At 41.0% G+C, this 27,540-nt stretch overlaps 4 protein-coding genes across 5 annotated transcripts; all 4 read right to left on the bottom strand.

The window, feature by feature from the left end:
- Positions 1-604: 604 nt before the first annotated feature.
- Positions 605-3,238, bottom strand: LOC102705861 (polyphenol oxidase, chloroplastic-like). The gene is made up of 2 exons (XM_006644769.2): positions 2,378-3,238; positions 605-1,615 (listed from the first exon to the last, which is right to left on the bottom strand). The coding sequence occupies exons 1-2, from the start codon at positions 3,236-3,238 to the stop codon at positions 719-721; spliced, it is 1,758 nt and encodes a 585-aa protein (XP_006644832.1). The 3' UTR covers positions 605-718.
- A 6,713-nt stretch (positions 3,239-9,951) lies between these two features.
- Positions 9,952-17,143, bottom strand: LOC102706146. 2 transcript variants are annotated; one of them, XM_015832595.2, is made up of 7 exons: positions 16,688-17,143; positions 13,154-13,294; positions 12,703-13,068; positions 11,960-12,205; positions 11,643-11,735; positions 10,594-10,794; positions 9,952-10,430 (listed from the first exon to the last, which is right to left on the bottom strand). In XM_015832595.2, the coding sequence occupies exons 1-7, from the start codon at positions 17,069-17,071 to the stop codon at positions 10,215-10,217; spliced, it is 1,647 nt and encodes a 548-aa protein (XP_015688081.1). In that variant the 5' UTR covers positions 17,072-17,143; the 3' UTR covers positions 9,952-10,214. The 2 variants fall into 2 exon arrangements, with proteins under 2 accessions (XP_015688081.1, XP_006644833.1); XM_006644770.3 differs by lacking the exon at positions 16,688-17,143 and adding an exon at positions 14,092-14,562.
- A 5,595-nt stretch (positions 17,144-22,738) lies between these two features.
- Positions 22,739-23,415, bottom strand: LOC102706426. Its single transcript, XM_006644771.2, has one exon. The coding sequence runs from the start codon at positions 23,344-23,346 to the stop codon at positions 23,023-23,025; it is 324 nt and encodes a 107-aa protein (XP_006644834.1). The 5' UTR covers positions 23,347-23,415; the 3' UTR covers positions 22,739-23,022.
- Positions 23,416-26,326: 2,911 nt separating this feature from the next.
- On the bottom strand, positions 26,327-27,058 carry LOC102706701. The gene has a single exon (XM_006644772.3). It carries the CDS (start codon positions 26,930-26,932, stop codon positions 26,612-26,614), a length of 321 nt encoding a protein of 106 aa, XP_006644835.1. The 5' UTR covers positions 26,933-27,058; the 3' UTR covers positions 26,327-26,611.
- Between the last annotated feature and the right edge of the window lie 482 nt (positions 27,059-27,540).

Raw genomic sequence — 27,540 nt, forward strand, 5'->3', positions numbered from 1 at the left:
AGGTGTTGTGCTGTAGTGGCTATGGTAGTAAAGAGTAAAAAACCAACAAAATATGGCTCGTGCAACCTTCTTTCCGGGTCCAAGAAGGAGGATCATTTCAGCCATACATTACAAGGCGAATTAAGGTCAAATAGTCTTTATGCATCATATAAATACCCACAGTCCTAAACAGAGTTTTAAAATACGGTTACCTACTTACGTGTAGAATGATAACACTTGGTTGCTATATTCTTCAACCACTGTACGGAACTCACGCATGGCATATGAATCGAGTCTATACAACGAATATCGTTCTCGCTTTAGATGTATATTATGTAGAGCAATTTTATCATTATTGAGAAGATAACAGAAGATATATTTTTTTCTATATAAAATTTAGTATCTCTTGATACCTTAGATATTAAAAGGTACTAAATTTTATATAGAAAACAGTTGTATCTCCTCAAGTATGGAAAAAATGTTCTATTATGTATAAACATTTTTTCCATCCTTGAGAAGGTCTACGTAAAATTTGGTATGAAAACAGTGGTACCTCCTGGTACCTTCTTAAAGATGATAAAATTACTCATGTTATTATCTAGGGCCTTTTTACCATCCTTAAAAAATACCTTGATGTAACAAGAATTTTAATATAAATTTTTAGTATCTCAAGTTACAATGTACCTCAGGTTACCATACTTTTTATGTGCAGCTATAAAATTCTTCTCATGTTGTGATCTTACTCCCCCACGATGTATTCAATTCTCAGGCCTCCAATTCTAACATTTCCATACCTTGGAACCAACGTCACAGCAACACTCTCGTCTTCCTCGGCACCAAGATCCTTCAAGATCTCGCTTAGTGCCAGCCTCATTGTGGTCTCAACCCCCTCTCCATTTTCACCATCGTTCATGTGGTGCTTCAGGCACACAAAGCTACCGGCCATCTCCCGCCCGCCTAGCTCAACCTTCTCATGCTCCCTAGCATTGACGAACACGTCGAACTTGACGGTGCTCGTGCCATCGGTCACGATGCCGTCCACCACCAGAACCTCCTCCAGATCTACATTCTCCGTCACCCTTCGCAGCACCGATGGGCGTCTTACTGGCGTTGTTACCGTCGCATTCAGGAGCACCGGAAACCTGACGGACTCCGGCAGCTCACCTCTCCTTTCGCGATTCACATCAGGGGTAGGGGGAGGCCGTGCGTCGAGCCATGGCGTGCCAGCTCCGTCGTCGTCGTACGCATAACGAAGCCGGTCGATGTCGAGCACATCACGGACGGTGATGCGCACGAGGCGGGCCTCCTCGTCGTAGAAGAGAAAGGAAGAGTCGAGCCAGTCAGGGTCCGTGAAGACGGTGGCAGCGTGGCCATGCCTGCCGCTCACAGTGGTGGTGTCGCGCCAGATCTCCCAGAGGCGGTCGATGTTGCTGTGATACGGGTAGAAGATCGGGTCACGGCCCGCGGAGTAGTAGACGCCCATGTTCTCCACGTTGTGCAGGGATATGTCGCCGGTCCATGTATGCATCGTGTTGTGCGGGTAGATCTCCACTGTTCCGGCCCCTGGCTTGTCCGCCTGACCAGCACGGAATGGCTGGCCATAGAACAAGGAGGCTAATGGAGCATTGCTTATCATCTGAAAAAAAAATGTAAATACTTAATTATTAGTCGGGTACAATTTTTCAACCATTAAGAATGATTTATTATGATTAGTTCGAAATATGCACAATTTTGGTAATTAAAGTCACGGATTTATCATTGACATCCATCTTTTATATATATATATATATATATATATATATATATATATATATATATATATATATATATATATATATATATATATATATATGCGTAAAATCGAAAAGATGTGGGTGTAGGGAAGGTAGGAGCGGCCATGCCAGGTGGACTGAGGTAATCAAATGGTTTAAATCTAAAACTAAGTTGTCATATGGTTTAGTTTTAAAATTTAGAAATATAAAAATTTAAATAATAATAAATACTTAAGTTGTGGTCAAAAAAAAAAGCCTATCAAAAACAAATTATCCCATATTTTTTAGCTGACAACACGTGGGGCTTCAATTATTGACAGAAAATATTGCTACAAGTGTCGCTATGAACCAAAGAAGATGCTAATTCTGTCAAAATTACCTAGCCTGATATGCGGCAAACATAGTCAATATTTGGCAATATGAACCAAACCGCCCCTATATATGTTGACTCAATTGACCGAGGCAAATTTTTGTCACCAGTTTTTAGGAGCTAACAGATGAAAATTGTTGGGTTTCATTTAAGCAGTTCAGAGATGAAAATCAAGCCGAATGAAGCAGGAGATAAACTCTTCCCCAATTATTGAAGGACACCAAGAGCAACGGATGGCTGTAGTTAATTAGTGCACCTGCTTGTACATGATCCTGAGGTTGTGCTGTATCTGCTGCTCGTCGGTCAAGTTCTTCTCCCCTAGCTTGCTGAAGTCGAGGTCCACAAGCTTAGGCGGCGCGTGCCTCGGGTTCCGCAATGGATCGTAGAGCGGCGACGACACGTTGGCGAACGCCAGCGGCATCCGCATCCCCTCCGGCACGTCCCAGCTCCAGAACGGCAACGCGAACCCGGGATCTCCGAGCAGCTTCCCGGCGATGCGCTCGAAGAAGTAGAGGTAGGCGCGGTGGAATGGGAAGAAGAACCAGGAGAAGTGTATCTGGACGGCCAGCTCCGGGTGGCCGACCTGCCGGTACGCGCCGGTGCAGTAGGCGCAGTGGACGTTGGCCTGCTGGTAGAAGCTACGCGGGTCGCTCCGCGGCAGCGCCTTCATCAGCGCGACCGCGCGCTCGTACTTGGCCATGTGGTCGGCGCCCGCCGCGTGCGCCGGCCGCCGCGTCCGGAGCGGCTCGCTCGCGTCCGGGAGCGTGAACTTCACTGGTTCGGACGCGGACACCGGCGGGCAGCATTGGTAGGGAGGGATCGCCTTCGCCGGGAGCTTCGGCCTGCCGCACTGCAGGAGCTCGGTGACAATAGGCCCGCCGCCGAGAGTTTCGGCGCGGCCTCCGCCGTCGGACAGCAATTCCGGCGTGGTGGCTTCGTCGGTGCAGAAGGCGGCGTACGAGTCGAGGCCAGTGACTGCGAGCAGCGTCCTTGACAGAGAGTAGGCGCATGGGCTCAGCGAGGCCGGAAAGACGGTGTAGACGACGACGGTTGCGGAGGCGAGGGCGCAGATGAGGAGCACGCAAAGCGGAGAAACGCGTCGCTGGTTGTTGGCCATGGTTGATGGTTGCACTGATCTGCGTGCTTGCCCTGCAGTACCGACGGCTCCGTCGGCTAGCTCAGAGCAGCTCCAGTGCGTAAATCGATTCGGGGTTGTTTAGATGGCCTAAACTTTTTAGCCCCACGTCATGTCGGATGTTTGACATTAATTTGGAGTATTAAACATAGAATAAAAAAACTAATTTCATAAATGAGAGCTAATCTAGACGAATTTTTTGAGCCTCATTAATTCGTAATTAGCAAATATTTACTGTAGCATCACATATGCTAATCATGGATTAATTAGGCTCATTAGATTCGTCTTGTGAATTAGTCCAAGATTATGAATGTGTTTTATTAATAGCCTACGTTTATTATTTTTAATAATATCCAAATATTCAATATGACTAGGGAATAAAGTTTAGCCTATAGAAACAAACACCACCTTAGTTCCATTTTCACGCGGCTCCATAGCTGCTGTGTGAAAATTAATGAAACGAACTGTAGACCCACAGAATGATAGAACAACAAATTAATGAACTATGGCTTCCTTTAAAAGTAGTGAAGAATTCGTATTCGGATATTTTCTAATTCCATGATATTTATTTAATAATGGTATAACAACAAAATTAACTGGTAAATAAAAATCATGTTTTAGAAATGTTAGATAAAAAGCTTTTATCTATACTCCTTTAAAATAAGACAATGGTGGTGGCGACAGTGAATTTACCACCTTGTTTTCTTTACGAACTACACTATGGCCTTTAGTGTAAAAAAAAAAATCTTTCTACGTGTTATTAATATCTTATTTCATCTCTAGAATAATAAGTTCACCCCTCTCAAAGAATCTACGAAATATTTGATATATCGTTGTAAAGCACGAGTACTTTAATAGTATATAAATATTTTACTAAAATACACCATTTAGAAGTTTGAAAGTGTGTCACCAAAAATCCATAATCTAAAATATATTTAAATGCAGCCAATATTCTAGGGTTTTAAATTTCCGGCCATAACTGTTTGATAAGGTTGTAACTATTCGTTCTCTTGCACAATTTATCTGCTATAGTGTTATTTAGCCTGTTGTTAGCCGTTTGACGAGGGGGACGGTCCTTAAACTTAAGTAGCGGCTATCATCTGGTCCATAAACTTAAAATTTACATTTCTCGGTCTTTAAACTAGGGAGCATATGTCATTTAGGTTTGTAAATTTTTAGATTGCACATGTAAGTCCTTAAATTTGAGAACAGATATCATTTAAGTCCAAAAACTTGAAAACTGCACATATAGATCCGTCATCTTGGTTTAATTATAGTCGGTCCAAATCTTATTTGATTGAAGTTGACCATAGGCGGGGTTGTTTGCAAATTTAATATCTACGTGGAATGATATGTCAGCGGTCAACTTTAGTTAAATGAGGATTTGACTGGCTATGATTTATTAAACCAATATGGTGGATCTAGATGTGCAATTTAAAAGATTATGGATCCAAATGACATCCGTTGCTTCAATTTTTCCTAAAGCTAATGAACCGAATGGAAGAGTCTCACTTTGAATAAATAAGAAAGAAGGAACCAACAAGAAAATAAATAATTGTTCCAAATTTACTATATTTCGTACGTTTCGGATATAGCACGTCCCCTTCTTATTTTGACTATATGAGAGATGATTTTTCAGCACGGTCTGGATTCGACAGGACATTCACTCCTAAGTTTAAGGACTTAAGATATGTAATTCTAAAGTTTATGGATCTAGATAATATCCGTTTTTAAATTTAATGACCGATTATTTATTTTAATCTAAATGATTTAGTCCGCTACGTACAACACTGATATATTCTCTTTCTGAACACTTCTTTGTGTGGTTACGGTGAAGGTCCCATTTGTTCATCTTTTAGTGAAGAAAGAATATTTTAGTCAACTTGCTTCCAATTGCTCGAACCATGTCTGGAGACGTGCAGTGTGCTCTGTTCGTTTTTTTTGCTTGGACGACGTTTCGATTATGTTAGCACTCTAGCTAATTATGGAGGTCGATCGCCATCGATAATCTTATTTGCTGCAAAGTAGACATTTTTAGTGTTTAGCAAATTACTTCGTTTAAAATTTGTGTTATGAGTAATGTTATAGTATGGTAAATTTGGTTTCTACATACAACATCAAAAGTTATTTGACTATTTTATTTCAAACATACGAAACAGTTGTGTGATACATAGAATTTGGATAGCATATTTTGCTTATGAAGCAACAGAATAACAATGGTCGATGTCAGAAAGCAGCGTTGAGGACAATGCCTGCCACCATCGCTAACTACCAGCAAGAAGATGACTAGATCTAACCAAATCTGATGAACTCGCCACCAAATCCGTCATTGCTAATAACCCATGCATCGATCATATGCTGTTCGTCGGATCAAACTGCGCCGCTAACCATCGGAATTCAGATCCGGTGCATTAATTTCACGTTAATCACTAGGAAGAATTAATAGCCGTTGGATCGACTAAATGGATGGTTAGACCTGCCTGCAAATAAAAATAAATTCTGCAGTAATCGCGTACGTAGTCCACACTGTCACGAACGGTACTCACGCAGGATCTGCACCATCCAATCAGGATTCAAGGTCCAGTGATGGCTATAGGCTGTAGAAGTTAGCAACCGCTCCGCACCGTATATCAGTTCCAACCAGAGCGCACCACACGCGGCACAGCAGGGGCCTTGTGTTATCACCAGACCCCACAACGGTGGTAGGTTTAAGTGGGCGTGCAGAGACACTTATTTGGATTATTTACTAGCGCCGGAGAATTCGTATTGAAAATGAGACGTGGTTAAGAACTTTCTCATTCACCACCGTCACCATCGTACGACCTGGCTACTCACAAATATAGCTGATTTAGAGTAAAATTGAGAGATACACCATGTACATATATATAATTTTATATGTGGGTTTATATATATCTATATAATAATTTGTGCAGCTTTTAGTACTATAAAGGTAAAAGTCCATTAAGAATGCTTACGAAAATAAAGATAATAATTGATACTCTTTTAGTAGAGGGAAAATTTTATTAATTTTTTTGATAAGGGTATTTTTATTCGGCCTCTGTATCTATCCGGATATATGCAGTCATTTTTTCTATAACTTAGCCTAACTAGGATATTTAGCCTCTCAAATACCCAATCTGAAATTAATGCTCCTACAGAAATTTGAACCCAGGAGCATGAATTTCAGAGTGATGAATTTCTACAATAAACATTTTATCACTTCTCATTCAAAATGGTCTACTATTAATGGATATTTAAATGTTTATTGTAGAACAATTGTTAACTTTTAAAAATACTTAATACCCCTATTTTAAATTGTTTGATAAAGATTAAGGTGGAGTCAAAGATACCCTTTCAGTCTTTTAATGGTTAAATTTTAAATTTTGAAGTAATTAGATTTTCTTTCCATGCATTTAATCAACTGTGAAATCATTGCAATCATTACAATATAAAAAATTAGTGCGAAAATGCTTATATTATATTGTAAAATTTAAATCTTAAAAATATTTATATTTAGGAAAGATGAAGTATATTGTAGGACGTGACATGGATGTTTATATTGAAACAATACTGGGGTGGCAAAGGAGTGGAATCGCATACACTAGGAGGGACTATCTGTAATCCTAATCTTTTCACTTGTGTGTATGGTTATAAGATAAAATTTAAATTTTTAACCTTAAATTAGAATTAATTCTGAAGTTTTTTCATCGTACTTTACTTTTCAACATTTGCTTTTTCAACATTTGTTCTTAGATCGCTAAGAATACATATATAAAATCTTTCATAAATTAATTTTCATTTACAAATATGTCATTTGAAATTTTTTAAAAGAAAAACAAAAATCTGACTTGGATGCCCAACCGAATGGCAATGGAGGACAGTGTCATATTACTTCCTTACTCCTTACGACCTCCCTATCAAAATAAGATTATTTTTTAGTTTTTATACAATGTTTTGACTCTTTAATTTATTTAAAATATTTTTATTCTTACCAGATGATAAAACATGAATAGTACTTTATGCGTGACTAATTTGTTTAAGTTTTTTATATTTTTTTAAATAATACAATGGTTAAAATGTTGGACACGACGGAGGTAGTAATCACGAGCAACTAATGTGCGCCATGGATGTGACAGCATGTCGAGATCAAATTATTTCGAACAGTGTAAATAGTACGATGCCACTGGTCTAGGAATAGCGAACAAAATACTCCGATTTCAAATGTTATAGTAAATTACGCCTGTCTTTTCGTTATAAGCTAAAATTTAAAATTTTAATCTTAAATTTAGAGTTAGTTTTAAGATTTTTTTATCGTTGTTTATTTTTTAGCATTAGCGTTTTCAACTCATTAAGGACATATATAAAAGTTTTATCCATAAAGTATCTTAGTTTGCAAATACGTCGATTGACACCCCTTAAATATCTTCGGCTGATTTTCATGGCTATTCTGGCATGAACCAGCCTCGTCGTTCCAAAATTTAAATTTTCAATACTAAATTTTAAGACTTTTTATTATAATTTATTTTTAGCATTTACTTTTAGATAGCTAAAAACCTACACATATATAAAAATTTTATTCATGAGTATTTTTTTATTTACAAATATGTCATTTGACTTTTTTCCAAAAAAAACGAAACAATGACCCCAATGATTCCCGAGTCAATCAAAATTTTATATAGGGAATCTGAACCATTCAAAATTCAAAATTAATCATCTAAGTAATTAAAACGGTATATTTCAATCCAACCTTAATATTCTGCCAAACAATCTAAGAACATTATCTTAATCCATAATATACTGTATTTTGGCTATGCAAAATATATTGTTAAAATCTCGTATATTATAGGATAAAGATAATATTCTAAAACGTATGGAATACCGTAGAGGGCCACTTCAGTTGTCACGACTGAAAATTAAGGCAGCTCCTGGCCGTGATCCTCGTGGGCGAGGGGCGAGAGAGATGCAACATGAAACGGAGAACTGACGAGAGTGATGAATGGCAACATGTTGGAAAAAATTGCATTGCCCCCGCTGTAGCGATCATTTGCAGGACGAGTGATTGTGATCTCGCATCTCTCATAGCATAAAAATCCAGACTAATATACTTTCTCTATCCTAAATCAATCATCGTAAAAGAACAGCATGCAATGTCATTATGTCAATAATACAACCATCAACTAGCTATAATTATCTCCATATTATTTCACAGCTAGCATTGCAGTTACCCAGAACAATAAGTAGCTATTACGTGGACTACCTCTTATTAATTAAATAACTAATTACGCATAGAGAAATGTGTGACGTTTGTTTGTGTTGTGACATGAACATATGTGTTTATGCGTAAAAAAATGATTCTAATCAAATGCTAAATGAAAGATATAAATCTTGTCACCACTGCATCGCTCCTCCAAATAAAACCCATTCACTATCAGCTTTACATGAATGAATAAATAAATAAGCATACATCAAGAAAACATAGGAAGGAGGAACAGAAAAAAAATCCACGAGAGAGGAAAAGAAGAAAGAAATCCGCAAATCAACTCATACAACGTAACTGTAGAATCGTTTGTGGTTTCTCCTAATGCTATGCAAGGAATACCGCAAGATGGCAGGGATCTGGCATGGCGACGACGCACGTAGAAGGCATCCATCTGATGGTTGGGTACAAGAGGAATAGAAGCTGCGGAGGTGTGTGTGGATTATAAAGCAGGGTTAAATAAGCACTAGCATCAGTGGTATTTTTTGGCTATGTAAACACCGTTAGCAAAGTTTAACGGAATACGATCAGATGATTGGTTTGTTTTTTAAAACAAAGGTCGAATGAGCGAACGTAAAAAAGAAGACCATTTGGTTAATTCGACTTCAAAACAAGATTAATAGAGCAATTGTTCGATCCAATTGTTGCTTCAGATATAGCAGTTTAGAACATCTAATACTCAAACCTTTCCACGTTCAACAATCATTATTCAATTTATGTTAAATTCCACAAATTTTTTACCAAACTTATTGAACATTGACTATCAAAACTACGGTGAACGGTTTATCTATACGCCAATTTGGATGGGTTTAAATTATTGGGCAAGTATAACACGTGAATGCTATATTCTGAAGAGAACTTTGTGCATCACTAACTCGGGTTATTATTCAAGGAAGTAGCCAACATTTTTTTACTAAGCAGAATTTACCATTTATAATTGGCCATTAAGATCTTCCTTCCCTCTGAACTTTCGAGTACTATCAAAAGCTCCTAAAAACTATAAGTTCATTATTGGTAAAAAGAATAGAATCATTAAATTTTCTGAGCATTATCCAATTGAAACCATTTTATTTCTTCGTGAACTCGAAATCCAGTAAACCATAACACAACTATTGAAATCCAACAAACCATCACACACTGACTCACCTATTCTGTTTTAACAGTAAAATCATATGTTAGAAATAAATAAATATATTTGTTGATAGTAAAATAACTAAGAAAAAAACGTGATAACAAAATAAAAAATGCAAATGGTCAATGTTCATATATGAACTGTTTTATATTTTCGTTGGTCGTGTTCAGTATCTAGTTGCGCATGCATAGCCTATACATACACAATCACTGTTGTCATTAAACAAAAAGGAAATAATTTCATAATGTAGCAGAGCCATTTGAAACTTAAGCTCAAATGGTAGTTGAATAGGTGTATTCATGCAGCTAGGGGATGGCTCAGGTCTCAAACCATTCATTAGGTAGCATCACGCTTTCGTTTACATTTTCAAATTTTCAATACAACAACGAACATAAATTTTCTACATGTATGTGTCAATCACCATCTTCCTTATTTGCGGAAGTTGACATGACTTGCGTAATAACAAAAAAAAAAGAATAAATAGCATACCTAAAGCAATATATACAGCTAAAGTGCAAACTAAAAACCAGCATAAATCAAAGAGAATGCATGGCATGGTATATAACAGATCAGCAGTTTTCTGGCCTGTTATAGTTCGGAGGTAGAGAAGGACATTTTTCATTCATGTGAGCATATGGTTGCATGGTGTTATATCCAGGCAGCTCCATTCGATATCTGCCCTTTATTTGGCAAAAGGGAAGTTCAACACTGTCATCTTTGTTGCACCAAACTGGAAGCCGTGTCATGTTGTCCTCAAAAAAATTGAGACTGTAAGCATCTTTTATCTGCATAGAATTTAAGGACGTCATATTCTTATAAGAAGTTGTACGTGGGCACCGATTAGGAAATTCAAATAACTCAAATCCTTCGGTAGTGCATTATAGATTACAGAATGACAATATATCTATTGGTAAACTAGCAACTACACAAGGGTTCAAGAATACTTACAGTGAATTCAGTAACTTCTATAGAGTTGGAAATTGGGTCAAAGAGTCCAGCATCTTTGTACATCATAAGGACATAAGCCACACATGATGCGGACTGACCATCAGTATAGACCCATTTATCTTGCTCAGGAATTGTTAGCAATTTGTCAAATGTTGTCCCACGCTTCTCTGATTCCACTATAATTTCAGGTAGGTCAAGACCCTGAAAGAGATAGCTCCACTGTAAGACTATCCAGAAAAAGTCATAGCATTGAACTCCATTATAACACTATAAGGGAAAAATATTTGGCAGAAACCTGCAGGCAATTATTTGCTGTATAAAAACTCAGGATTGAGCAACCATCCACTGTTAGAATTGCTTATGAAACAAAAGAGCCAACAGAAGTTCAAACTATTCAATGATTGCAGGCAGGTTCCCAAATCACAAAATATGGTACCTTGCTGTGTCATAACCCTTATACCTTATCTACACCCAAGGTAGATTTGAGTAAATGAGAAATTAATGCAAACTAAGTATTCTTAAAGATAATTGAGGGGACTTTCAGAAGAAGAAATCGCATTGGGGATTCTTCAGATTTAATTTTAGACTTTTAGTAATCTGCATTCCTTCTTGAGCATTGACTACAGTTCTACTACAGAACACACTACGCGCTGGACTAGGACTCTGCCTGTCTCAGCAGCAGCAGTAGCAAGCAAAACCATGCCTTTCCTCCCTCTGCGCCATATAAAAGAACTACTGATCCTGATAACTGTAGCTTACAATAGTCCAACTGGATAGTCTCCATGCTAGCATTTATTGTCAAAAATGATAGATATAACTATGCCCTCCATCCACAAATATAAGGGATTTTGGCCATGTATCTGGATAGATCCCTTATATTTATGAATGGAGCGTGCATTTGATTTGAACTAATAAAAAGAGGGAAACATAACATTTGACCCCGAAGGACTCTTCAGCGATAACTGAGCCTCTGATGAACCATTATCTAGTACCCAAACATGAAGAATAAATACAAGCAAAAAAAATTACAAGTGCTATGTGAAACAAACCTTAGTTCCAAGCCGTTTGTTAAGGGCTTCTTCCCACATGTTAGCAGCATACTCCGGTTGAAGTTTGTTCCACATAGTCATAACAGAAGCAACCTAGGCCAATCATAAGAATTGAGTTACCACAAGAACCAAATAAATATCAAATGCATAGCAAAACCTTGCAAGCAACCCTTGCTAAACCTAGTACTAGAATTAATCCACTAGCTATGCACCATATATTAATATCTATATCCATCAACTAAGCAATGAGCCTGTGAAAATATCTGGCAATAAATTATAGCACGCTTGCTGTTGGAAACATTAATAATGGATCATACCACATGAGCATCTAACGGCGGTGGATAGTTATCACTTATGGTATCGATCCAACTAAAAATCATATTGTGGTACCCATAAGGTTTCCCATCCATGCTTTTTGCATATTCCCAAGCTGCTGTCTCGTTAAATTTTGCACGCAAATCTGGATGCAAAGGTAACAACGCAATCTGAGGGTTCGAATCATCCTTTGTTACTTCAAAGTCCCACCATTCTTCCCATGACAAGATAGCAATAATATCTTCTCCCTGAAAAATCAATACAGTTTAGCTTAGTCTGTGACAAACAAATATGCCCCATGCAAAGGAAAATATAACATTAGCTTTTCTGCAGTATATAACTAATACACCAGATAGAACAACAGCTGGCATATCAGTAATGTCCCTTTTTTGTGTTTTCCATGATTTATGTCAATTCATTCTGTTAAGAACAAGAATATAAAATATTCATGTTACACAAAAAGAATTATTATCGTGATAAATAAATTATCCTTGTATAAAGTTAAAACAACTGCCAGTGAAAGCAACATAAGTCACACAATTACCTCTATCCAACTGCAGACCAAAATTAGAGACATTTATTATCTAAAAGTGGGTTTATCATGCATGTTGCCAAAAAAGAAAAAAAAACTGAATGCTGGAGCTTGTTTTTTCTCTTCTGCCCTTCCATGCTCACGGTGTTATGCAGTCAATTGGTCATATTAAAATGAGTAAAAAAAATTAATACAGTTGTTAATGACCACTACCTGTTCATTCTCATGACCAGATTCCCCAACCCAAAGCTTTCCTTCAGAGTCCCTGAGGCAAACTGCGGTATGGCCAGCATAAGCTCCAGTAACCCACTTTTCTAGGGTTTCAAAACCACCCCAACGACCACGAATTTTTGATAAAACCAAAAAATCTCCAGAGTGGATATCATCAGGATTTAATTCTGACACCCAAGGTTTTGGACGTTCCTCGAAGGTTGCACCCATATGCTTCTTTAGAAATGCAAGATTTGCATTCTCACCCCATTGAGTGTTTGTAAACAGGGGGAAAACATCCCAGAGTGCTCTAAGTGTTCCAATCGTTCCAGATGGCATGAGGAAGATGGATACTCCTTTGCGTTTTACCTGTGTTAAGGTATAAATCATGCAGATTTGCATCAATGATCACAAATGTTGATTAAAAACAAAAGCAACTGCAGTGGAGACTTACGTATTCATACTCAGCCTCGCTTTCCCATTCTTTGAAATCAAGGGTATGTTCTCGACCGACAAAGTAGTAATCCCAGGTAACACGGTATGGTGTTGCAAACACATATAGGTCTATGCAGGTCCAGCTGTGAGCTTTGTTTGTCTGTAAACAGGAACAGTGTCAAGATCAATAGAGAAACAAGGGAAATATTCATGTGTTGAAAAATGAGAACCTTCAGAAAACAATTGACTTTTATCAAGAAATCACAAAGCCTTCAGTCAGAAACAAGTTACTGACTTTAAGGGCAATCACAATACAAGACACTAGACATGATTTCCATATCCTCCACATCATAAAGAAACTAGTACTAGATAATATTCTTCCAATGCAAACACTACGAATTCATATTTGAATTTAGTTCTACTCCTTTCCCATTTTGTCTTGGATGTTGTGCCGAAATCATGTCTCAAACAAGACATGGTTTCATCCTCTTTTCTTTATTTATTTACTTGCCGCGTCATATTTTATCATATGTGGCAACTTATTTAATTCTATAAAAACTGTGCTAGTCATTGCAATGGGAATGCTCTAATCCAATCACAACCCACAACCAAGACATCAGAATACATATTGGAGAACAGGGCATGCTCGGTTAGAAGGTATGGATTGCTGTAACTGAGGTTAGGCTTGATCCAAGTTTAGTGCCATACCTAAATAGAAAAAACGAACATATACCATCTACTAATGCGGTATAGAAACAATTCTGACACTGATCTATCTACACTAAGCTACATGACGAAATTTAAAATATTTGACTGGACTGAACGAAATCCAGGTGAAACTTGCAGGCTGCAACTAACTAGTCCCAAACTCCCAATTGCCTCCCTCCACTGAGGAGAAAGAGTGGTTCTACCGCATCCGAATCAAGAGTGGGACGCGGGCTTGGGACCGGCACTCACCTCGAGATGGAGCGTACCACCACCAAGGCCGCCCTCGGTCCCGTTGTGGAACTCCATCCACGCCCGGTTCTCGTAGAAGCAGGCGCCCTTCCAACCGGCGGCGGGGGCGTCGCCATCACTTGGCTCCCGCGCGACGCCGACGAAGGCCGGGAGGAGGTCGGCAGCGCCGCGCAGCGCGAGGCGGCGGAGCAGCGGCTGCGCCACCGGCCAGGGCAGGAGGGGGAGGAGGTCGCGCGGGAGGACGGGGGCGCGGAAGGGCGCCTCCAGGAGGCCCGGGAGGAAGGGCCGGTAGGCGGCGAGGAGGAGGAGGAGGACAGCGGCAGGGAGGGCGAGGCGCTTGAGGCTGGAGGCTCCTCCCATGGCCGCCGGTTAGGGCTGGGGCCCGCCTCCGGCTCCGTCCGGGAGGTTAGCGTGGCCGCGTCGGTTGGTCTGCCGCCCCGTCCGTGACGGAGTTTTAGTCGAAGGGGTTTGTTTGTTATTAATGTTGTTAACTCGAAGGGACACTCGAGTCAGCGGCTCCAAAGCGAATATATATGTAATTATTTTCCCCAAGGTCGCTTCAGCTAATCAAATGTTGCTTCTTGCTTGCAAGTTTCCAACTCTGCACGACTGCACGAGTCGACTTGCACTGGCTGGACGTATTTCGTTGGCTACAAGGAGTATCGCCAACATATTGCTTCATCTTTTTCGTGAAGCTTTTGCGCCTATGTACGCTTATAAACAGAAATTTAAGATTTTAATTTAGAGGTGATTTGAGATTTTTTTTACATCATACTTTATTTTTCGGTCTTTGCTTTTATAAGAGTTTCATTAACAATGTTACAGATGATTTTATGGTGTTTACATTTGTCAATTTGTCAATATATAAAAGTTTTTAAACATATTATTTTTAACTGTTCGTAAGCGATTTCACTTATATTTAATGATAAGCAACATGACGATGAACAAGACGTTGCTTATCATTGTTTTCTTGTGATGATTGTATTATTTGTAAATGTTTTTTAACATCGAAATTAACTAATGTCAAACGTACTATGTTCATTATTTCACTAATATATAAGTTATCTTTTTTCTTGATGATTATTACTCCTGATAATTTATATCATTTTAACAGCGATACAATTTTCGAAGGTTAAAACCTATCTTTAACTATAGTTTTGTGGTATAACAAATTAAAAAATAAATGGTTGATTTATGACATACTATTTGAGACTACTCTATACAAGTTGTCCTAGTATTATTAAAATAAATATTTTAAAATTTATTGATATTCAAAGTTTTATTTAATCTTGTTCGAAACATCAGGAATTATGAATTTAGGCACACGTTCAGCCATCGACAAATAGGACGAGCCTAACACTGATTAAACAAGTGGGCCGTGACATTCTTAACATTAGTTAGGGTTTGTGAGTGTTTGAGATAGCTTAAAGATGGGAGATTTTTAATTTTTATAATAGATATTTAATGATATAAAAATGAAATTGATCATTATAAAGATTGAAAATCTATTTTAGAAATATAAGATAAAAAAACTTTTATATTGATTTTTTTTACAAAATACGCATCGTTTAGCATTTCGAGAAACATAAGTGCAAAAACTAAGTAAAATGCTAAGAAAAAAATATAGAATAGAGTGTAGCCTTAGACCAGTCTCAATGCTTAGTTTCACTGCAGTTTTCAAAAAAGCTAACTCGATAAAACGATGCATGAAATAGCTACTCATAGTGCAAAGTTTTATTATACCATTTCTAAAACTAAATAGAGCATTTAATTACTGATGAAAGTTTGATTGTATGCAGATAGTGTTTGATTGCATGAAACGCCTCGAGCCTCTCAATGTAAGTTTCACTGCGTTTACCGAGAACTTGGTAACGGTGCTCAAATACTTCATGGTCATGAAATGAATTACATCTCTCTCCTCACAGTTTCATATAAATATTTCATTTTGTGCTGATGTATCACCTAGTTAATATGCATAACACCTACATAAAACTTCCATTGAGACTGGTATTAGTAGGGTCACTTCTAAAACACACAAAAAAATCCATTGTGAATTTCCAGTGTGAAAGTGACTTTTAGAGGCCAAAAAATTGTGATTGGTCAATTACATCCTTAAAATATATTATTCTTTTTTTAAAAAAAATCTTGCCCACAAGAGAAGTTCTACATTACGACGGTACGGCCATCTGTTTCTTCTTAAAGGAGGACGGTGGGAGATGGTCCACAATATGATTTGGTTAATATTTCTATTCCAGTGCATAACTACGTGTCCCAGTCATAAGTCACTAAATTGGACACGGAAGAAGGTGCGGAAGTAGCTGGGCTCAGGCGTGCGTGTCCCCCCTCCCTGCTGCACATCCACCGGGTGCATTGACTACAGTGACACACAAATCGCTAACGAAAAGGGGGTAAATTTCAGAGGCTTTCCCGAAGTTTGATCTCATCTTTTCTTACGCCAATGCGACTCCGAAAGAACAGAACAGCGAATCGATTATGGAACTAGCGATTGGTCACTTGTTTTTTTAGCTTGGCAGCTACTAGCATGAGCGGATGAGCCCAAATTGTAGTTGGTAGTTTATGCCGAAACTGGCCGTACCTTGATGTGGAGCGTGCCGCCGCCGTACTTGGAGCCGGAGTCGTTGTGGAAGACCAGCCACGCCTCGTTCTCGTAGAAGCAGGCGCCCTTCCACTCCAGCGGCGAGCTCACGGCGCCCGGCCTGGCCAGCGCCGCCCCGACGAACACCGGGAAGATGTCCGACACGCCGCGGAGAGCGCGGAGCGCCGCCATGGCCGCGGTCCGCGGCAGAAGGGGGAGCGCGTCCATGGGGCTGAACGGCAGGGAGGGCCACGGCACGCCGCCCAGCATGTTGACATCGCCTGCGCCGCCGCTGCCGCCGGCGGCTGAGTAGAGCAGCCCCGCGGCGAGGGAGGCTGCCACCAGCAGCAGAGCTGCCGCGACGAGCGTGGAGTTCTTCGCCATGGCGCGGTGCAGGTAGTCGCGGGTTTCCTGTCAGGAGCTTGGTTTAATGGTTGATTTTATCCGGTTCCGTGTGAAAAACGAGCAGCGCGGTGACTGGAGGCGAGGGTGGCGGTGTTTGGTACGCAAATACGTAGCTCTCCTGTCCTTGAATTTTGGTGTTTCTTGGAGGGCAGTTTAGCTTCTGGATAGTAGGGAGAGTTTGCAAAATCGCTAAAACCGCAAATATGTAGCTCTCCTGTCCTTGAATTTTGGTGTTTCTTGGAGGGCAGTTTAGCCTCTGGGTAGTAGGGAGAGTTTGCAAAACCGCTAAAACCGCGGCGGTTACCGCGGTAACCGTGCTCTTCATATAGGCACGGTTTCGATAAGCCTCGGTAACCGAGTTTAAATTTGAGAAGAATTTAAAAAATTTGAATAAATTTAATGAAAAAATATATGTGGTATATGTTGATATATAGTGTAGTTTTGTCAAAGAAATTAATGAAAAAAATGTATTCCAAGCGTAATTAAAAATCATAAACGAGTATTTCAAGAAACAAAATTAAAAAATAGCCTATTGCAAGTAATATTTTATAGAAAGATGGTCAAGAATATTTTGTGTTGAGTCATTATTAATTTACACTAGACACTAGGATACATAATGTTGAAATACAAATATACGACGATAGATATATAGAAAATATGTATAGAGACATAATAGTTTTATTCGTAATAATTGGTAGTAGGTATAGTCGTGACGCAACAATCAAAATGAAGTTGTTATTAATTGTTATTGGAGTGAATTATTTGGTGAAGGGTGATATGCCGGTGTATGTGTATGTTACATATATTAAAAATTTAGAGAATATCATGTGAAAATTTTTTTGTTTTCCCTATAACATGGCCTATTATCATAAATATAGTCACAAAATATTTTTCTATCTTTCATGTATTTTTTTAGATTTTTTAAAGTTTTTTTCATTTGACATCACACCCACGGTCTCCTCGTGGTAACCATGGTTTCTGATAAAAAATTGTGCGATAAGGCGCGGTAACCGTCGTTCTCGTGTGTTGTTCCAGCAAGTAGATACCGCAGTTTTCGTGGCATACTGCGCGGTAACCGCGGCAAACCGTGCGGTAAGCCGCGAAAACCACACGAGTTTAAATTCAATTCTTTTTTATTTAAATTTATCTCGGTTTTTGTGATTTTTGCGGTTATCGTGCGGGATCCGCGGGAGCGCGTTACCACGGCTTCGGCGGCTTCCGCGGTAAGGAAAACCGGACTCAAGTTTCACGAATTTATTGCCCAAGATAACACTATTGCTGATGCAAGTAGGAAAGCAAATCTGCATAATAAGCTAGCCCTGTTTATTCAGAAACACTTTTGATTTTTCTTACATGTTTTTATCATTGCGTTATTTAAAAATATCATGCAAATATAAGAAAATATATTTTTAACTAATGTTATATTTAGTAATAAATCCAATCATAATCTTTTGCAATCATTTTTATAAAACAAAGGGTCAAACGTGCTCTAAATATTGAATATATTAATTAACAACATTTCAGATGCTTGGCTGAGGCACGCGGAGCATGCTGTCATTTGCTCTGATCTTTTCATTTGTTGCTAATGTGTTTAACTTTGGACTATAAGGCCAAACACACTCGTATTTTCGATAATGTTCATGTTGGTAAGCTAAAATTTAAACTTTTAATTTAGAATTAATTTTAGAATTCTTTTCTCATACTTTATTTTTAGCCATTTTCTCTACATTTGTAAGTAAAAGTTTTTTTATAAATTATTTTTCGTCTACAAATATGATATTTCGTCTTTTCCTTTTTTAAAAGAAAAAGACGCCCTCCGGATTCTATGAGCAATTTGGTCGCTGGGCCAATGAGCACGAACAATAGTCGAGCTGCTTCAATTTTTTTTAGGTATTATAGTTAGAAAGTGACAGTAATAAAGCCCACATCAGTCGTGAAGGTGGGGATAAAAAAAATCCCTCGATTGGTATATACTCCTCTTCTGTACGACGTCATGGCTGACGCATAGTCGGAGCAGCCCAATCCATTGATCCCCAGTAATAGCCCAGGACCGTATTCCATCCGTACAGAACAAACTCCCCCGGCCCCGAGCGCAAGTGGCCCAGCTTCCAACACGAGCGCTCAAGTCCTGGAGTGCAAACGCCACGGGCACGGACGGTGGCCTCCCCGCCAAATGAAAAGGCCCACTTGACATTCCCCATTTCTTAAGTATGCATCGAGTTTCGTTCATGTCTCTTGACCATAAAATCAGGTACAGAGAATTTCTCGACTACCAAAACCCCGATCCACGTTAAGTCACTTGGCAGTTTTAAACTGGATGTTTTGTTCTCTGTGAATATGTGATGGTTGACTTGGTCTTAGTAAAATATGGTATCTATTGTGGAGCTTATGTTGCACTAAAAATATAGAAAAAAACCAATAGAACTTCAACGTAAGACAAACACAGATAAAAAAAAATAGTAGCTCCCTTTGCTTGGCTAGCCATCCATAACAAAGTTTGGACCTCAGACAGACTAGCAGCCCGTAGGTGGCAGAATAACCACGCCTGCCCCCTATGTCGAAGGAACTTAGAAATGGCCTCCTGATGGGATGCAGATATGTGAAGAGAATATGGAGAAAGCTGGGGGCTCCACGGCATGTGAACAGATAAAACCCACGCACCACGCAGTGGTATCAAGCCTCGACTCTCCTCGAGTGGTGGGAGAGCACTACTTGCGCAAATGAAACGCCAAAGAAGGCTTTGCGTTCATTAATGCTGCTGGTTGTCTGGTAGGTTCAGAACGAAAGGAATCGTAGAATCTTCAAACATTAGGAACTTCCGATGAACTGTCTGCTAGCCAAAATTAAGGAGGAGGCCAGAACATGGGCCTTGGCAGGAGCAAAATATTTGGACAGATGTCTTGCCTTCTAGTTTGCCCAAAGGCCTTGAACCTGTAATTTTCCCTTGTGCTTGCACATGTACAATTTACTCCATCTTTATTCTATGAAATTGGCATCTCACCAGTTCATTCAAAAAAAAAAAAATAGTAGCTCTACAAGAAAATTGTTATTCTACCATTCTTAGAAAGCGATTTTGCTACTATTCCACTTCTAGTTTTGACTCCCCTAAAATGTTATTATCAAACTGATACAACACGCTTAAATGTCATTTGCCTCATTTTCCCCAAAAAAAAAATCAATTCCGCGCAATTCTTTTACGCTGGAATGACATTTATGCCCTTAGCTCATTGACTTAAAAAAAGACTTTCATCCTGCAAATTTAAGTGTAGAGGAAATCCAAAATCCTAACGTAAACTTTACAATCGTGGGTATGAAATATTAATTAAGTTAACTAACCAAATATTATTGGAGCATTTAGAATTATGATTAAGGGGTGTATTGGTGCATATATAATTTTATTCTACTTTTATATGTATTTTAGTTTGTAATAAATATATGATTTGACTCACCACCTTATTTGATATTATATGTTTTATTATTTTTTTGTTTTCAATTTTTTAATTGCCACATAATTTGATCTACTGAACTAGATTATTATCTATACTCTCTGAGGTAATTTGGTAAACTCATCAGAGAATAAAGAGCAAGAACATTTTCTTCTGTATCAAATGATGTAAATGGTATTGTAACGTGTTGCACTGGCTTGAGAATGGAATTATAACGAATCCAAAACTAGAAGTGCTATTCTAGCGAAACCACGTTTTGACGATGACAAAATAGCAATTTTCTCCTCTACATGTCAATTAGCTATCTTATTCATTTACCCTCTCTCTACTTATCTTTCTCGCGTCAAATAGAACCCCATCGGTCACATCTCACCCGCCACTGGAGCCACCAAGGCCCATGTCAAGTGGTGCTCCATCGTTTATTGTCATTGTGTTGAATAGGTCGTCCCGCTACCATGGTAGAGGACACGTGCTTCTACTGTACCTACAACCGTAACTGCATGAGTGTGCATGGCCTAGTTTGTGCAAAGTGACTGGCGAGGAAGTAGGAGACATGCTAGCCACCCTTCTTGCATGCGTGGTCAGGCCACGATGGCAGCACGACAGTAAGGCGGGTTAGTATCCCCTCTATGAAGCAAAAAATTGTGCCACTCTTGGAACAAGCTTAGCATAGCACTACTGCCCACTATTCCAGCATGATTTTTCTATATCATTGACTCTTGCAACACCAACAAAAAGGGAGAGAAGGGGGAGGCTAGGTCTAAAGTTGATAGGATATTATTGGCAGTAGGGTGAAAGGTACCAAGAAGTGTGTGAAGACCACAGAGATCTAGGCACTAGAAGCCTCCCTCCCGCCACAATGACAATAGGGTGGCAAGGCCTGAGGATGAGCTTCATAAGGAAAGACCCTAAGCTTCTTGATTTCAATTGTGTTGCTGCTGGCGACCACAAAGGCAAATAAGGGCATGAATGTCATCCCTTGACAAAGATCGAGCGAGCAGAACGGTGCAACAAGCTACTACGGTCGGGGAAAGCATACCATCGTTTGAGGGCGAGGAGTTGCTCCGTCCTATTAGAGACAATAAACAGAAGAGTAGGGTAAAGGGAAAAATCCATGTATAGAGGAAAAGGACTGACTGACATGTTGACTATTGTATTATATTATTTGTTGGATTGACACATTGGTTCCATTGAGTCTTTAATTGTTTTTTCTCGTCATTTGAGCATCACATAGACACCACATAGGGATGATACCACCATCCAAATCATCCAGATACTTGATTTACCCTGACTTTCGATAGTTAGAGCCTTGGAGCACACTGTATAGCCAGGTTTATGGCTGTGGAACGGTAAGAAAAGACGATCCGTGGTTGAGGAATCCAAGTGGACTTCCCCGCCAAAATTCCCGCACTCCCCACGGCTTGTCCGCTTCACATGATTGTGAACAAGAAAGCCCGCCGCAACGCCGCCCATCACGCCAGGCGAGCGCGCGGCGCCGCCGAATCTAGCGAAGGATATGATACAGCTCGGTGGTGGAGCCGCCGGCCTGCCGCGTACGCTACCGCGTCCGCAGGCCGCGCCATCATGGGCCCGGGGCCCTGATCATGCGGACGAGAGGCAGAACACGCACGGTAGCCTGGCGGCCTGGTCGCCTGGATGAGACGCTCCGGCAGTAGCTAGCGTGCACGCCGAGACGCCGGCTCGAATACTTGGATGTCTAATAGATCAACACTCCCGCGCCATGGATCGAACACCCGGCGCGCCCCGATCGGCGATCACTTGACCTGATCCAGTCCAGTGGGGATGGTTCTCCCTGCCTGGATCAGGACCCGGTGCTTGATTTTTTGGTTGAAGGAAAGATATTATACGTGATTACGTCCTTATCTAAACCTGCAGGTTTTTCTTTCCTTTTATGAAGTGTAGGTCACCAGGACACCAGCCTTTTTTTTTTTGGTGCCGGGCGCATTCAGCTGTAGAAAATAGACTGTTCGCAGATCATCTCGTGAAGAAGATGAGAAACCAGAAACGCATAACCACCAAAAAAAGAAGGAAAGCAGAAAACAATCTTCAGCTCTTCACCGCTCTAACTTTCTATTTAACTTATATACGTAACTCGATCATAACTTTCATATGGATCGTGTGTTTGGGCTCAACTAATCGTACGTCAACAAACAAAAGCGATGTGCAATTCACAGTATGGAACATATTCATCGAATCTGGCATCTTTATACAATTGTAAACGATTTTTACAGCAATTTCACCTACAATTATGTACATGCTCTATCTGAAGAATTGAACGAACTTTTATCCAAATGTTATTTACCTATGCACATCAGTAAGCACCGAACTAAACGTGATGCAAACTAAAGAAAATGTGATCCTGTAAAAGAAATTATTAACATGGAGGAAAGTGGCGACATCTTTTCGCAAATAATCAAGCGGCAACTTAACCACCAAGGAGTAGCAGGGACGAGATGGATGGACTCATGACTCCACGGCCTCCGGAATGCTCTGCAGGGCGGGCTTCCAGTGCGCCTCCCTGTGCTGGTCGTGGTGGTGCACCTCGCCGGAGTTCATGATGTCGGCCAGCAGCTGCTGCGTCGACCGCCGGCTCCTCCCGTGGCCGGCCTTCCCCTCCATCAGCTCGTGCAGCTGCCTCTTGGTGATCCTGATGGTCACCTCCGCCGCGTGCTCCCTCCTCTCGCGGTGGTCGTCCTCCGACGAGGACGACGCCGCCGCCTCCTCCTCCCACTCGTCGCCGTCGGCCCACGACTCCACGGCACGCTGCGACGCCCCGCAGTTTCCCATCCACTTTCTCGATGCTAAGCTTTGCTCTAGCTTGATCGTGAGCTCGTGCCTTGATGATCGACGACTGTATCTCGCGATATGTAATGTAATCCAAATGGGTTTGGGAGTCTATTTATAGCTGGGAAGGGATGGATCGTCGTCGAGGCGGGCGGGGGGAGAGCGGGACCGGAAAGAGCGAGCTCGCCAGATAGCGCCTACCGGGGCCAGGTCAGCGATGATTGCGCACATGCCCGAAGGCCGAAGCGCACACCCAGTGCAAATACAATTCGGCCGTGATGTCACGCAGGGGGAGGCGAATTCCTTGGTTCCGACGTGGCGAGGGCGGAGCTAATCCTCTCCATCGCGCCGGCCTCCTAGAAAAAGCTTAGACGTGCCTTGTGCCTTGACAAGTTGACAGTGAGTTTCCTCGGCGCGACACGCTGGCGCGGCGCGTCCTACGCCACGCGCCGATAGACTGAGAGAGCGTTCCAACTGGGCCGTCCTGGTGTGAATGGGCTCTGAAGCGAATCTTGAGGTGGCCCGTTCGTTCGAGCTTTCTTGTGAGGACATACATTCCCTCTTGATGGGAGACTTGGCGGTGGTGTGGATGATTGGGAGCACAAATACTTAGTCTGGGTATTTGGCCACGTGTACGTCAGGGATAGGCACGTTACGTGGATAAGTGACTCGTGCCTCTTTATGTCTATCAATCATGTGTAGTCACGTTTTCAAACATTTACATTTTAGAGGTCACGTTTTTTTCCAATAGTTCCTTTTTCATATTTTAGAGGATTTTACATTTCAAAGGTGATAAGGGTTATACTTTTACTAAGATGTCTTTTTACCTAAGTGATGTCCCCTCAATTCTTGCATATCACTAAAATAGTTGTGATTTTTTTAAAAAAACGACAAGCATATATGTTAATACCATAAACCTCAAATTATAAAATTTATATAAATTGAATTTAAACTTGCATGCATATAAAATGATATGTATATATTTATCTATTGTAATATAAAGACAACTTGAAATAAGTCACCACGTCCACTCTGGAGGTTGTATATTACCACGACGAAGAAGAGGAGAAAAGAAAAGAAAATGAGAGAGAGAAAGAGCGACCATGTCCTGTAGGGATGAAAACGGTCGGAAAATTGTCTCTCACGTTCTCATTGTCATATTCTTTTTAGGTCTGCGCAGCCCAGGCTCTCATGACATGTTGAGCCCACTAGGGATGAAAACAATATAGGACATCCGTTTCTGATGTTGTTTCCATTTGTTCTTGGTCATTTTATCTAGTAATAGAAATATTCTTAGACTGCTTTGTCGTTATCCCATATTGGGTTGGTAATTTCCGAAAAATTTAGGGAGATTTCTGAAGGCCCAATTTAGCTCCAATAAAGCAGTCTAGTAGCATTTTTTATAGAAAATATCAGAAGACCCAAAATGACCTTGGCACATGAGTTTTGTTATAGCTAACCCTAACCCCTAACCCCATAACCCATCCAGGCACAACCACTAGATGCCCAAACACATCCACCGCTGTCTGCCCCAACCGACATCGACGACTAACCCCAATCCACCCTCTCGTCCCCATCGGTCCCAGCGTCCGGTTGACCCACCCACGTCTCCCTTCTCCAATTATCCTTTGTGGTATATCCTTTGCCGAACTTATCGTCAATTTTTTATATCGTAGAGCTTTTGTCAATTATCGAACTTATTTTGTGTATATCCTTGCGTGCTTAATTGACTATGAATGACATGGTGTATTGATGTGTGTACGATTATATAAAGTGGTATGGTCAATATACGCTAATATAGCTCGTTTGTTTTTTTACATGAATTTCGACTGATATGGATACAATTCCGTTCTGCAGGTTCCATTTTAGAAATTCGGACATTACTGACATTTTTAACATTTCTGACTGTACCGTTCCGTTTCTGATTAAAAAAAAAAAGGGTACCGAACACGCCCTTACATCATCCATTAGACTTTATCGGGTCATTATCCCGGGCACATCCCTCTGCCGTGAATACCTCTCGAACGAATGCATCTTCTTAGTTCCCATGATCCCATCACATGCTTTGCAGACGCCACGACGGCCGCCATGGTCCTCTGCATATGAACGGGTAGATTTTGGGACCCCGACAGTATTGATTTGGATTAGTTCAAGTTAACATGCCGTGCGTTCACTACTACAAATAGCATAACTTTGGTGCAGGCAGGACAACCAATTCTTCCATCTATTCATAAACTTTTTCGATTATTTAAAACTTCTGATCTTATAGGTCCATGCCCATCATATTCCAGTTTCTGACCCTGGCTCGAAGGTCTAATATTTCTATACAAAAACTTCATGGTCTTCGATTTCTATCTGGACCTTCGGAGTAATCACGAACACCGACTAAGTCTACATCTTATTTGCCTTCTGAAAATTTATGAAAATAATATCTTTACCCAGTCATGAAAATAATACCCGCTACTCGATCCTGCTATCCGCTATTTAGTACGTCTGCCCAATAGACGATGGATTCTTCTTCAACACCGCTGCGAAAGAGTGAAATTCAGCGGTAAGAACTGAGGACCGATTTAGCCTTGAGACAATGCGTCTCATTCAGGAAGTCGATCTGGAGTTGGTGCAGACTTGATCCTTTTGTTGCATAGCGAAGGGTGCGGTCCTACCATACAAGCCTTGGTTTTTGGAACATTTCACTGATAGATATAGAATGGACCAATTCAGTGTGGAAGATACAGCCATTTTCCTAACAAATTATAGGGCTAATGTTAGGTGTCCATTTCTGCAACAGTGTCCATTGACTACGGTTGGCCGGTTGCAAAGGGTTGGAAACTCTAGTTGAGCATATAGAGCCTTCACTTGCCGGTCTTATTGCTATAGGCAGTGGAAGCTACTTTCCGAAGGCTTTGTTCTGACCACCGACTTAATTTTGAGAAACGAAATTGCAAATTCACGAAGAAACTAGGCAGTTTTTGGCTTAATATTTTCATATCTAGCTGTGAAGCTCGTCGTCTTTTTACACCCATCAGTGACTAAAGAGATATCTGAGTCGGTAAGCACAAGTTCATGGACAGAGCTAAAACAGAAATCTGCGGAAGTAAAAAAAAATTCCAGCAATTCCTCTCAATCAGTCTGATGGCGTGTACATCACCGAAAGAATAAAGACAATATCTTCCTACAAAAACTATGCACATACAGGATCAATCAAAGATTCAAAGAACATAAAACGATCCTATGAAATCAAGATCTAAATCTACGACTTGTCATGAACTCATGACTCATCAGCCTCCGCTATGCTTTGCAGCGACGGCCTCCAATGCCGGCTCGCCGCCTCCTGCTCGTAGCACACCTTGCCGGAGCTGATCATCTCGGCCAGCACCTTCTCCACCGGCCGCCCCTTGCCCTCGCCGGCGGCCTTCTCCAGCAGCTCCTGGAGCTGCCTCCTCGTCACCCTGATCTTCACCTCCACCCGCTCCATCTTCTCGGCCGCCGCCATCTCATGTAGCTGATGCTGCCGCTCCTCCTCATCCTCCCACTCGCCGTCGTCGGCCCACGACGCGGCGGCGCGCTGCGACTTGAAGCAATTCCCCATACCCCGACCGAAGAAACCGGAGATCGATGCGTGTATCTAATCTCAGTATCTGAAGCCGCGGACGAGATTGCCTTCGTATGCTCTTCGCTGCTAGAGAGTTGCTTGACGGTGTTCTGGTTGGTTTAATGGTTGGTTGGTCGCTTGGCTCCATTTGCGAGAGCTTATTTATACGTGTGGATGCTGGAACCGGAAGAACACCATGAGGTGCTCAGTGCGACGTGCCAACTTGGACCTGGCTGGAGACGTGGAGACGTAGGTGCGGAGACCGAGTTGCGCAGGGACCCACCATTCGGGACACAACGGGACACGTGGACGGCCGCGATATCCAGATGGCGATGGGGACGGACGCACGCTTCGGGCGCTGGTCGGCCAGGATTGGTCGGAGGAGCGAGGCGGTGGGCCGGTGGTGGGAAAGGCCGGGAGAGGGAATCTCTTCCAACTCGAAGGAACAAGGAAGGAAGGAAGGATCCGCCGGTGCCTGCCGTGTGTGAACACGGCTTTTCCAGGGGATCTTCCGCCGTATTCGTACTCCATCTCATATATTGGAAACTAGCATGGCTTACGCAGATTGCGTGGGTAGGATCGTTATAAAATTTTCATTCATAATT

The sequence above is a fragment of the Oryza brachyantha genome, chromosome 1, assembly GCF_000231095.2.
Source record: "Oryza brachyantha chromosome 1, ObraRS2, whole genome shotgun sequence".
Lineage (NCBI taxonomy): Eukaryota > Viridiplantae > Streptophyta > Magnoliopsida > Poales > Poaceae > Oryza > Oryza brachyantha.